Source organism: Carettochelys insculpta, chromosome 4 (assembly GCF_033958435.1).
Source record: "Carettochelys insculpta isolate YL-2023 chromosome 4, ASM3395843v1, whole genome shotgun sequence".
NCBI lineage: Eukaryota > Metazoa > Chordata > Testudines > Carettochelyidae > Carettochelys > Carettochelys insculpta.
This window is the reverse complement of record NC_134140.1, coordinates 421,036-434,408: the sequence shown is the minus strand read 5'-3', so window position 1 is coordinate 434,408 and position 13,373 is coordinate 421,036. Positions and strand designations below refer to the sequence as shown.

Sequence of the window (13,373 nt, the reverse complement as noted above, 5' to 3'; positions counted from 1 at the left end):
GTCCAGCAAGTTTAGTCCCAGATCCACTCTGGAGCAATATCGCTTGCATTGGTGATTCAGATGAGTGGCAAATACGTCTATGAGCGGGAATCCCCATTGGTGAAACACAGCGGGAAGAATGTTGTGGCGGATCTCCCATTTGTGGTCTGGTGCATAGCTGGTGCATAGCTTCTGTTCAAGGCATCTGCTTCCATATTGTTGACACCTGGTAAGTAAGAAGCTACCAGAGTTATGGCATTGTGAAAACACCAGTTCCACAGGCAGCTCACCTCTGCACAGACACTGGGAGCGTGCTCCTCCTTTGCGATTGATGTAGTACATTATAGTCATATTGCCCGAGAGTATTTTGACAGGAGCACCGGGGATGCATGGTAGATAGTGGAGGCATTGTGCACCACTCTGAATTCCAACAGGCTTATATGGAAAGACGCCTCCGTGGCGGACGACCAGCCCCGCACAGACTGACTGTTGAGGTGGGCTCCCCATCCCAGCAGGGTGGCATCCATCGTTATCAGTGCTGCTGGCTGTGGCTGATGAAACAGGACGCCTGACAGCAGGTTGTCTGACATCGTCCACCATCGTAAGGATTGAAGGACGTCCTTTGGCACCCTGACCCATTTGTGGGAATAGTGATTTGCAAGTCTCTATACAGTCGCTGTCCAATGCTGGATGCATCGAAACTATAGGCGTGCTTTTTGAACATGAGTGGTGGCAGCCACGCATCCCATCACCTGCAAGCAAGTTACAATCTGCACCATCGGGCTTGTAGACACTATATGAACGATATCTTAAGTGGCATGGTAACACTGGAGCGGAAGGTACGCCCGGGCTGTGATGGAGTCTAACCACACACCGATAAATTCTATGCTTTGTGTGGGCTCCAGAATTGATTTCTGCTTTTTTATGATGAGGCCCAAAAAGTGGAAAGTGGATTTCGTAATCCATATCATGGTGCCGACTTCTGCTTGAGATGCCCGTTTGATAAGATAGTTGTCTAGATATGGGAAGATAATGACATCGAGCTGTTCAAGTTGCACTGCAACTACTGCGAGGGTCTTGGAAAGTACCCTGAGAGCCATAGCAAGGCCAAAGGAAGTGTGCATCACCCATCACGAACCCAAGAAATCACCTGTGAGCAGGATGGATGGTAATAAGAAAGTAGGCGTCCTAAAGGTCGAGAGCCACAAACCAAGTGCTGCGATCTAGAGCAGGGATTATGGAGGTCAGCATGACCATCTCGAAACACTGTTTCTGCAGACAATGGTTTACATTTCAAAGGTCCAGTATGGGCCTCCACTCCCTGACTTCTTCTGGGTGAGGAAGCATTGGGAGTAGAAGCCCCTCTCCCTGAACTCCACCGGTACTCGTTCCACCACTCCTATGGCGAGGTGGTGATCCACCCCTTGTCAAAGCACAATCTGGTGAGAGGGGTCCCTGTGGAGTGATGGGGTAAGTGGGGTGGTTGGTGGGACAGCTTGGAGAGGGATGACGTAACCTGAAAACACTATTTCCAACACCTACCTATGCGTTATTTGAGACCACTGATCAAAGTTCTCGTCATAAACGGCGATGAAACAACTTTGGGGAAGGGGGCGAGATGGTGACCTTGGTGGGAATGTGGCTCTTAACGATACCATCAAACATGCTGTCTGATTTGTTGTTGGTTACGCGGCTGGTTGTTCCCACACTTTGGTGGCCTCTGAGGGAGCTTAGATTGGTCTTATTGTCTCTGCTGGAATTTTCTTTGAAACAGTTGTGTATGACTTAGCGTGGGTTGACCCTGCCTGAAGCAGAGAGCTGGATTAGATGACCTTCTGAAGTCCCTTCCCGGCCTATGATTCTATGATACCTTCTTTGATATGGGCCAAACCGTCTATGCCTGAATGGTGGGGCGTACGTACTCAAGGTTCTCAGGGTGGTACGAGAGAGAGTCCTTGCTTGAGTGTAGCACTGTATCTGTAGATTCGGCAAAAAGCTTTTGTTTGCCAAAGGGCAGATCCTACACTTCACTTCGCAGCTCTTTGGGGAAACCTGAAGTCTGAAGCCAAGATGCCCATCTCATAACTATTGTGGCTGTAGACGGAGCCGCTGTCTCGGCGGCATCAAGGGCAATCTGGATGCTGGCCCTGGAAGCAGCATAGCCTTCCTGGATGATGGCTTTAAGCTGTGGCTTTTTCAAGTCTGGTAAGTACACCGTTAAGGATGTAAACTTGGAGTAGTTGCCAAAGTTGTGATTGGAAAGATGTGCCACACAATTGGCCATCTGGAGGAGTAAAGTGGAGGAAGAATAAGTTTCACAACCAAAAAGGTCGAGACGTTTAGAGTCCTTGTCCGTAGACATAGCGTGGCGCTTTGGCTCTCTGCTGAGAAGACTCCACCACCAGCAAGTTTGGCTGGGGGTGTGTGAACAAGTACTCCATGCCAGTGCAAGGGACAAAATATTTCTTATCCGCCCTTTTGTTGGTAGCAGGTGCGGATGCTGGCATACGCCATATATTATTGGCTGCTTCAACAATAGCCTTTACAAAAGGGATGGCAATCTTTGAGGAAACTGTGGGGTCTCAGGCTCTTTAAGAGTCCCTGCTTCTTTCTTGAATCTCTGCCCGTTTAACACCCTGGGTACTGGCCACTATCCAGAACAGGTCTTGAAATTCCATGAGATCATCGGGGGAGATACATCACCAGGAATGACTGCCTTGTCTGGTGAAGATGAAGAAGCATCAGTTGGAGAAGGTGCTCGAGGAGGCGCATCAGTGTCCAAGAAACAAGCCTCCTCTTCCACAATTGAAGGGGAGGGGATGGAGATTGAGGCTCTGATGGTGGCAGAGCTAATAGACACAGGCTGGGTGATCAGGACGCCACTGAATCTCTCTCTGGTGACTGGTCGCGCATGCATGTCCCAATCCCGACCATAATACGTGTCATAGTCCCAGGATCTAGCACAGCAACCGTGATGCCTTGAAGGCAAGTAGCATCTGTGTGGGGAGTGATATCTGTAACTGTGTGAGGAATAAGAGTGTGAACGCCTAGATGAAGGAAGTGTCAATATGGAGGGGCGGCTACCTCGGTGCCACTGTGACTCAACCTCGTACAGAGAAGGAGATTGTGGTTTTAAGAATGGTGAAGGTGACCTCGATCTGTGGTAAGGCGACAAGGGATGGCGGAACAGTGATGAACCAAATACCATCCCAGAGATAGCTGTGAAATAACCAAGACAGGTGGTGACGAGTGATGCTGGGAAGGCTTGGGAGTGCACCTGTGATTGGATTTAAACTCGGCTTTGGTATGCTTGGGGTCCTTGTCCAGTGCGGGTCCTTTAGTTGGGGCTGTAGCAGTTTGGGCAATAGCTGGCGCTGGTGCGTTCAGTGCTGATGATTCACGGTTAGGTGCAATTGTTGCAGGTGCTGCAAGGGCCGGTGCCGTGGTCAGTGCCAACATTGGTGCCGCATGAGTCAGTGCCGGAGCAGAGAGTACAACTGGACTCGGGGCCATCAGTACCATGTGGTACAGAGGTCATTGGTTCTGCATCATTCTAAGTCAGCACCAATCTACTTTCTGGTTCTGCTTGGTCTCTCAGTGCTGTTGAAGGGACCAATTTCTTGGTCTTGGTGTTTTTAGATGAGCCAGAGACTCTCTCAGTAATATGCTCAGGCTCACTCGTTCCTCTGGGCAAACTAGGCAACGATCAAGTTGGGGACGCTCTTGGTTACTTCTGCACAGCAACTTCAGAGGACAGCACCTTACACTTATGCTGGGTATCTTGGGAGGCTCAGCACTCTCAAGAGAAGACAGCTGGAGGGCCTTGTCAAACAGGATCATGCACAACTGCATTTCCCTGTCTCTGAGCCTATGAGGTAAGTTTTGAAAAATGCAGACACTTCTGGGCAACGTGCCCTTCTCCCAAACATTGAATACATTTGGAGCAGCCATCTGAGGCAGGCATTGCCTTGCAGCAAATGCTGCATTTTTTAAAACCAGCAGTGCCGGGCATGATATAAGTTTCTCTCTTTTCTCTTCTCTTATTTTGTGCGTGCTTATATAATTTTAAAACAGAACTAGAACAAATCTGTTTGCTCCACAAGGGTTGAAATGAGAGCTCTAAGAGCTAACTTGTAACTTTAACTTAACTAGCAAACTTTAAACTACAAACTTCAAACTTTTAACTTTAACTATAATAAGTCTCTATTTTAGGTTCAATGAACCGAAGAAGAAATAGAAAATAAAGAATGCTCAAGGCTGAGGAGAAGGTAGAAGCTCCATCTGCAGCCGCTGGCAGTTGAGAGGAACTGGCTGAGTCTGGACCGTGCACGTGATTGAAAGGGCACAAAGCAGCGCATCACAGCCCACGAATGCATGGTCCGGCTGAAAATGGCTATGAAGATCTCCAAGCTACGATGCCAGGGCAAGCCTGATACCGAAGGTGGAGCACCCACAGGGCACTTGAAGAAGCAGGTGTTTTACCAGCACTTTGTTAACTGAAAAACTCTGTTAACCAGCACTGCACCCAGCCACACCACCACGTCTTCAGGTGCGCAAGCTACAATCCCACCTCCTCAGCTGGCTGTTGAGGGGTTTCTGAAAGCCGGTACTGGCCTCAGCCACCAGAGGAACTGTGTGGGAATGAGCGTTACCCAAGGCCAAAGGCTGGGCAAGACAGAGGCCGCTGAGGTCACCTCCCCACCCTTACCACACAGGCAGCAGGAGAAGCAACCTGATCCGCCCTCCCGGCTCGCTGTGCCTCGCTTCTCTGCTCTACTTCACGCTGCTGCAAAGAAGTCAGGGCCAGGAAGGCAGCACAGTGCAGCGGGATGGAGTAGGCTGCCACTCCCATCACCTGTGTGGTGAATGTGGGAGAGGGAAGGTGACCCTTGCAGGCTCTACTGTATTAGTCCTTGGCCCCATTACCTAAGGAGAGGTGTTGGAAAAGAAAAAAGAGACAGGGGACATGATAATAGCTTTCAAGTACCTAAATGGGTATTACAAGAAGGAAGAAAAATTCTTCTCCCTGACCTCTGATGACGGAACAAGCAGCAAGGGGCTTAAATTGCAGCAAAGGAAGTTTAGGTAGGAAATTTTTCCTGGCGTCCATATTGTCAGGGTGGTTAAGCACTGGAATAAATTGCCTAGGGAAGTTGTTGAATCTCCATCCTTTTAAATTAAGAGCAGGTTAAACAAACATTTATTAGCGATAATCTAGATGATGTCTGGCCCTGCTGTGAAGACAGGGGACAGGACTTAATGACCTCTCAAGGGACCTTCCAGTTGGTTTTATAACCACCCATCCACATCTGCTCCAAGAACCAGTCATTTAACATCACAGAGCTGGAAAGGACCTCAAATCCAGCCTTCCGCTCCAAAGCAGGATCAATCCCCACCATGGACTTAAAAACCTCTAAGAATGGAGATTCCACCACTTCCTTAGGCAATGCATTCCAGTTCTTCACCACACGCCTGGTGAAGTAGTTTTTCCTAACATCCAACCTACCTACAGACATGACATGACTGGCTTTGTTCTTTCAAATGGCGAGTCCTCAGATCCATTTGAGATATCCAATGGCGTGAAGCAAGGGTGCGTGCTGGCCCCAGTGTTATTCCACCTCTTTTTGACGTGCTTCCTCAGTCACGCAGTTCGGGACCTGGACCATGGAGTCTACATAAAATACATACTTGATGGGTCACTTTTCGACCTTCATCATCTGAATGCTAAAACCAAGACGCTTGAGAGGCTCATTTTTGAAGCCCTTTTTGCTGATGCATCTGATGAAGTGGGTCTTTGCCCACGAAAGCTTACGCTCATACATTTCTATTAGTCTATAAAGGTGCCACAGGACCTCTTGTTGCTCTTTCATTGATGCTCATGAGAGGAAGAAAGCAACAGCAGCAGCCGCACCAACAGAGCCAGGACAATTCCCTTGCCCCCACTGTGAACGCCCATGCCGTTCAAAGCTTGGACTCCCCAGCCACATGTGAGTCCACAACCGATGAGCCTGTGCAAGCTCAAGATGTCATCGTCGGACACGACAGACTATCTACACAACCTACTCCTCTCCTTCTGTAACTTCAGAACGTTACCCCTTGTTCTGCTGTCTGTCACCACTGAGAACAGTTTCTCTCCAACCCTTTTAGAGCACCCCTTCAGTAAGCTGAAGGCTCCTATTAAATGACCCCTCAGTCTTCTCTTCTACAAACTAAATAAGCCCAAATCGCTCAGCCTCACCTCACAAATCATGTGCTCCAGTCCCTTAATCATTTTCGTTGCCCTCCGCTGAACCTGCTCCAGCACATCCACATCCTTTCTATATTGGGAGACCCAAAATTGGACGCAGTTGTCCAGATGTGGTCTCACCAGAGCCAAAGAGGGAAAAAACAACCTTCCTAAATCTGCTCGAAGTGCTCCTCCTAATGCACCCCAATATGCCATTGGAATTCTTGGCTATAAGGGGACACTGTTTACTCATACCCAGCATTTCATCCACTATAATCCTGAGGTCCCTTTCCACTGTATTGCTGCTTAGCCAGTCGGTTCCTAGCCTATAACAATGCTTGGGTTTCTTCTGTCCCAGTGTAGCTTGTGCTTAGGTTAACTTAGTTATAGTATACGGCTTAGGTTAGCACTTTTTGCATTTTCATAGACATTAAGAAGCCATGATAGTCTAGTTAACTGAGGTCTAGAAGGGTCTAAGCTTACCTATCTTTCCTGTCAGCAGTAACGCAAGTGGTCTGCCAGTTAAATGTAGCATGAGGATGAAGCTTGGGTTAGACAATTTTCCATACGTAGGTTTAAAGTCAAGTTAGTAACAGTGCGTATATCAATCTGTGCCATCTAAGAACATGTCTCAGACACCAATATACGCCTAAACTTTTCCCCGCCTAAAGGGAGCAATGTAAGATTGTCCGTTAAATTCAGGAAAAAGGCCCTGGGCAGGATTTTCCCCTCAAGCTTTTCTCAGAACTGGAAGGACAGTGAGGATAAGATCATCAAAAACTTGGGGGGTCTCAGCAGATGTTCAAGATTATATGAGGTCAACCCCTATTTAGTCAGTATGAGGAAAAAAGGGTATACAAATCTCTTGGGGTAAAGAGAAGGTAGTGTAAAAGAACGCTCAATGCTGCACTGTGTTCAGCTGTGCCAAACAAATCTGCACCAGTGGGGTGCCTGTCACCCCAACTCTCTCTCTCTCTTTCTCTCTCTCTCACTTTTTCTGTTATTTCTCCTAAAACACTCTGTTCATTTTCTTCCTTTTTCTTAACTACTGCAATAACTCACTTCTAACAAGTTGAAGCAAGTTGATCTCAGCTTCTGAAAAGCTGAAGAGGAGTCAGTGAGTACTGCACCCTGTTCACCTACCAGAGGTTTAGCAATACGTATTGCTTTAAAAATATCGTTAAGTAAAATCTTTTAATTGCAATCCAAATACTAACCACATTATATAAGCGTAGTTCGTATTGGTTAAGTGCTGCATATATACCATTGCCCTGTTAAACAAACAAACCACAAATGCTTCTAAGATTACTGTCTGTGTAAATTACTGAAAATTTCAAAAACTCACTTCCAGCCTGAGCCTCTGCCTCAGGCTTAATCCTTAACTTGGGGAAGGCACAAACCTATAATCTTCAACTTCTAAGTCAAATTGGCAAGCCTTCCTAAATCCATATATCCTGCTACCTTTCACCCAGGTCAACACCAGGTGCAGGATTCTACACTTCTCCTTGCTGAATTGCAACGTATCTCTCTTGGCCCAATCGTCCAATTTATCCATGTCACTCTGGATCCTCTCTCTAATTTCCAACGTATCTACCTCTCCCAATACCGACCCCAGAACCAAGCCTTGGGGCACACCACTTGAAACTGACCGTCACCCAGATATTGAGCCACTGACAACTACCCACTGGGCCCGAACATCAAGTCAGCTTTCTATCCATCTTATAGTCCAGGTATCCGATCCTTACTTCCTTAACTCACGGACAAGAATGTTGTGGGAAGACTATATAAAACGCTTTACTGAAGCCAAGGTATACCACATCTACTGACTTTCCCATGCGCGCAGAGCCTGTTACCTCATCACAGAAGTTAATCAGATTGGTCAGGCACAACTTGCCCTTAGTGAACTTATGTTGACTACTTTTGACCATTTTCACCTCTTCCAAGTGCTCCAGAATGGATTCCTCAAGGATTTCTTCCATTATGTTCCCAGGTGCTGAGGTAAGGCTGACTAGTCTACAATTCCCTAGATTGTTCTTCTTTCCTTTCTTAAAGATGGACACTACAATTTGCCTTTTTCCAGTCCTCTGTGATCTGTCCCAGTCTCCAAGAGTCTTCAAAGATAATGGCCAAAGGCCTGGCAACGATGGCTGCCAATTCCCTTAGTATCCTTGGGTGCATTAAATCCAGACCCATGGATTTGTGTATATCTAGTTTTTTTAAGTAGCTCTTAACTCATTCCTTCCTCACCGTAGGCTGCCCTCCACCTTCCCATACTGCACTGTCTAGCACCATAGTGTGGGAACTGTTCTTATCTGTTAAGACTGAGGCAAAAAAATGCATTGAGTACTTCAGCTTTTCTTACATTATCTGTCACTAGGTTACCTCTCTTATCCAGTAATGGCTCCACACTTTCCCTGATATCCCTCTTATCATTAACATGCCTGTAGAAACCCTTTTTGGTTCTCTTCAAATCCCTTGCCTGCTGCAGTTCCAATTGTGCCTTTGCTGTCCTGAATACTGTCTGGCATTTTCCATCTGTATATTTATACTCCTCGTCATCCATCCAAATTTCCACTTTTTACACACATTCTTTTTGAGTTTAAGTTGAGCAAGGATTTCCCTGTTAAGCCAAGCTGGTTGCCTACCATATTTGTGTTTATTATGCAACGAGATTGTTTGTTCCTTTGCCTTCAGCATGACTTCTTTGAAATATTGCCAGTTCTCCTGAACTCCTTTCCCCATTCATATCAATTTCCCAGGGGATTCTGCCCATCAGTACCCTCATGAATTCGAAGTGTGCTCTTTTGAAATCAAGAGTCTGTATATTACTGCTCACCTTTCTTCCTTTTATAAGGATACTGAAATCTACCATCTTGTGATCACTGCACCCCAGGTTGCCATGCACTTCTATTTCTCCTACTAGTTCTTCCCTATTTGTGAGCAACAAGTCAAGTTGTGCACGGCCCCTGGTTGGTTCCATCAGCACTCATACCAAGAAGTTATCTCCAGCATTCTCCAAAAACTTCCTGGATTGTCTGTGGGCTGCTATATTGGTCTCCCAACAAATGCCTGGGTGGGTGATTACAGTCTCCCATGAGAACCAGGGCTTGTGATCTGGAAGCTTCTCTGAGCTGTCTGAAGAAATCCTCATCTACCTCATGTCCCTGATCTGGCAGTCTATAGCAGACACCAACTACAACATCATCTCTATTGCTTCCACCTCTCAGCTTAACACAAAGACACTGAACTGGATTTTCTCCCTCCATATACTGGAGCTCTGAGCAAACAAAATGCTCCCCCACGTAGACTGTGGCCACAACTTTGAAATGGCCACGCTAACGGCCTAAGGAGGTGTTGAGAGGAATAAGGGGATCTTGAAATGTGTGGGGTCCTTTCGAAAAGGACCCCCATGTAGCCATGCCGAGCCACGCATGTTCAAAAGCAGTGCTTTCAGAGGGCCGCAGCTGGAAGTGTGCTAATGCTAATGAGGTGCCGAATATTCAATTCAGCGCCTCATTAGTAATCTTTGACTTGGCAATTAGCATAGCCATTTCAAAGTTTTGGCCCAGTGTGGCCACAGCCATAAAGCGCAACTCCTCCTCCTTTTCTTCCCTGCCTCCCCTTCCTAAACAGTTTACAACCTTCTACGACTGCACTCCAGTTATGCGAGTCATCCCACCAAGTCTCCATCGTTCCACTCACTCCATACTTCTTAGACTCTGCCAAGGCCTCTAGTGCTTCCTGTTTGTCTCCCCGGCTTCTTGCATTTGTGTAGACACACCTCAGAGAAGTGGCTGATTGGCCCACTTTCTCCTCTTTGCTTGGCTGTGCTTCACGGGCAAATCTAAGGTCAGTTCCTTGTGTTACTGGGGGGAGCAAGTCACACAGTCTTTCAGAAATCAAACATACTTCCTGATCTGGTGGACTGCTTTGAGAATAACTGTATTAAAATTGGCAGGACCCTGAGACAGAAACGATAGGAGCCTTGCCTAGACAGATCAATCAATCATAAACTTACCAAAATTGCCCTCAGATCACAAAAAGGCATGTGAATATCAGTGAAACTCCCTGGAAGGAAGCAGAACGTGTAGCCCACTTACCCAGTGAGAAGTGAGAGCTTAAGATGGCAGCAAAGAACCCCAAAGTACAGCAGTAGGCCACACAGCACAAAACAAACAGCAATATTAATCTCTATCCATCACCTCCCTAGGCTGTCCACCCCCACTGTATGGTAAGGGCTCTTTGCCCCACACTTCTAGACTCACCACAGCAATTAAAGGCCTCTGAACTTGCAAAGCCACTGGTTGAATCATGTCCAGGATTGAGAATGGCCATGAACTGGAAAGGAAACATTCCAGGGATTAACAAGAGCCATAGAGATGGGCTAAGGATGTCCTGCTCCTGAGAAAGTAACCTATCAACATTACCTGAAGTGGAGAAGGCCAACTCGTCCATTAGTAGCTGCCTCCTCTGGAAACAGCAGCAAAGGTGGATTTCCTCTATGGGATGAATACATCTTCAGGGATTCCACCAGCTCTGCTCGACTCCCCACTGCCCCCAGCTCCATGAATCCCCGTGACCAACAGATGAAACCTGGTGTGCCATTTAATGCAGGCTGCAAGAAAAGAGCAAGGACAAATTAGCAACACCTCCCTTCTCCAGACTCCAGCCAGCTGGGTGATTTGTGTACTGGTTTCCTGAGAGCTTCTTTCTTCCCCTTTGGGGACACCACAGGAACAGCTGTGTTCCCTCCAAATCCCCAGTTATGGATGGGAGAAGGGGGGCACTGGTTACAAGGTTTGTCAACCCACTCTTGTCCCTTCACCCTCTTGCACAACCCAAGTCTGTTGCTCTTCAGGACTGCACCACCAGCAATTGGACTAGATCCTTATCACACACCATTGCTTTCTGGGGAAGTGCAGACAGTGCTCTGTACACACAGGAAACAGCTAGCACCATGGGAAATCCCCAAACTATGTTTCAGTACATACCTATTTAAAGAGTCAGGAAGGGAAAGCAGAGGCTATAAGTTTCCTTGGGTGGCCCCATTCCCTGACCCTCCTTTACCTGAACCAGCACAACACAAGCCCAAAGAAATGCTCAGAGCTTATTCAGTTATTTACAAATACAAACTCTGAAGCCACACCCCAACCTCTGAACAGGAAATTGTCCTGGAGAAGTGCATACAGGCACAGCCCCAGATCCCCACATCACTCACGGTATTGCACGAAGTCAGTAGGTTGATGACACTGTGGTCAAAGTGCGTCACATGGTTGGCGATATAAACCCTGACGCTGGCATCCCGGAGATGGGGGTCACTTTGCCGCACAAACAGGCCCAGCACTGAGCACATCACACGCACAATACACCTGACAACAAAAACAGAGGCCCCCAACCTTATCATGACCACTGGTTCAAACAACTAGCAAAAAAAGGCAAGAGTACCAAGAGCACTATGGTATTAAGCCTAAGGAGACTCAAAAGTGTGTGTAACATGGATAGACACAGTGAGTAAAAGGAAGTTCAGGGCTGAGGTAGCAAGGGCACTGGCAGACTTGTGTAGGGAGAGCTCAGGATCAGAACTGTGAAGGAATGGGTTCTAGGCTACTTTGCTGGCCGTCTGCCGTCCCACTTAGTCCCAGCATTCTATTACTTGGATTTAAAAAAAAGGCATTATCATGCAGAAAAGTTACACCAAGCCCTACAATCTGTTCTGTTACTCTATAAGGTGCCACAGGACCCTTCGTTGCTGTTACAAGTCCTGCAATCACTACTAAAAAAACTTGCTTGCTCAGAGCCACTAAAGACAAAGGGCACCAGGGCAAATATAACTTGAGCACCTAATACCAAGCCCCAGGGGGCCAGGGAGAGGTAGCTCCCACTCCATAGTGCACAGGGGTGTTCCATGGGACCTCTTTGCACACTGGTAGGAGACAGCTACTTACTAGATTTTGGGTTGAAAGGCTGACAAAAGCTGCAACCCTCCCCAGCCTACTCCCACATGGGCTTGCCCTCACCTCCGGAGCAGACTGTCCGGCAGAGCACAGCTAACCAGGAAGACATGGATGCCAATAAAGAGGCGCAGGAGGAGCAGACAAAGTCCCACCGGGGCGTAGAGCAGCAGAGCCAGTAGCAGGAAGCTATCACTGGGGAACCTGAATGGAAAAGAGGACTCGGGTCAGGGCCCAATACTAGGCGCTTATTGCTCAACAGCCCTCCTCCAACAGCACAACCCCCACTCACTGGACAAGACCTCCTGCACCAACCCTGACCGGCCAGGTCCCACAGGCTGAGTGCTTGTTCTGCCCCCACGCCTCCCCCCGTCGCCTCCCCAGGCTGAAACCTTTGCATATCACCGCCTGTTGGCCAGGCCACCCCAGTCCAAACCCCTCCCCCACCAACCATCTCCGGCCGGACCCCCCCCCCAAGGCCGAGACCTTCTCCCCCGCCCCCCCATCTCCGGCCGGGCCCCCCCCCCCCCAGGCCGAGACCTTCTCCCCCGCCCCCCCATCTCCGGCCGGGCCCCCCCCCAGGCCGAGACCTTCTCCCCCCCCCAATCTCCGGCCGCCCGCCCCCCCCCCCGCCGCAGGCCGAGACCTTCTCCCCCCCCCCGGCGCCCCCCCCCCCGCAGGCCGAGACCTTCTCCCCCCCCCCCATCTCCGGCCGGGCCCCCCCCCCGCAGGCCGAGACCTTCTCCCCCCCCGCCATCTCCAGCCGGGCCCCCCCCCGCAGGCCGAGACCTTCCCCCCCCCCATCTCCGGCCAGACCCGCCCCCCCCCCGGCCGAGACCTTCCCCCACCCATCTCCGGCCAGCCCCCAAGGCCGAGACCTTCCCCCCCCCCCCCCCCCCCCCCGCATCGCCGGCCAGGAGCCCCCAGGCCGAGAGCGTAACACTCCACCCCGGACTCTCACCTGTACGCATCGAAGAGCCGCTCAGGAGCCGAGACCGAAGGTGGCTCCATCCTGAGCTCGAGCCGTCGTCTCATCGAGTCCCCAAAGCCGCCGCCATCTTACCTGCCCCCAGGGGCGGCGCGAGGCCGTCTGGGAAAGGGAACCCGCGGGCGGCCCAAATGGCGCTCCCAGCCTGCCCCGCGCGGGCCTCCATCTCCCGACCTCTCCCAGCTAGCGTAGCGCGCTCCCCGTTCCCGGCCTGCCCCGCGCGGGACTC

The 13,373-nt window shown here is 49.4% G+C and overlaps 1 protein-coding gene across 9 annotated transcripts in view; it reads right to left on the bottom strand.

The window, feature by feature from the left end:
* The window catches only part of AUP1 (AUP1 lipid droplet regulating VLDL assembly factor), a 47,627-nt gene extending 34,286 nt beyond the window's left edge, over positions 1 to 13,341 (bottom strand). For 2 of the 9 annotated variants that reach the window (XM_074992115.1, XM_074992122.1), the window contains exons 1-5: positions 13,118 to 13,339; positions 12,223 to 12,360; positions 11,424 to 11,574; positions 10,633 to 10,820; positions 10,471 to 10,543 (exon numbers count right to left, since the gene is read on the bottom strand). In XM_074992115.1, coding sequence (XP_074848216.1) covers positions 10,471 to 10,543; positions 10,633 to 10,820; positions 11,424 to 11,574; positions 12,223 to 12,360; positions 13,118 to 13,191 — 624 coding nt within the window. In that variant the 5' untranslated portion in view covers positions 13,192 to 13,339. Of the gene's footprint in view, positions 1 to 5,485; positions 5,583 to 10,470; positions 10,544 to 10,632; positions 10,821 to 11,423; positions 11,575 to 12,222; positions 12,361 to 13,117 lie in introns of those variants that run through there. The other 7 variants (XM_074992119.1, XM_074992123.1, XM_074992117.1 and 4 more) reach the window with 5 other exon arrangements.
* Between the last annotated feature and the right edge of the window lie 32 nt (positions 13,342 to 13,373).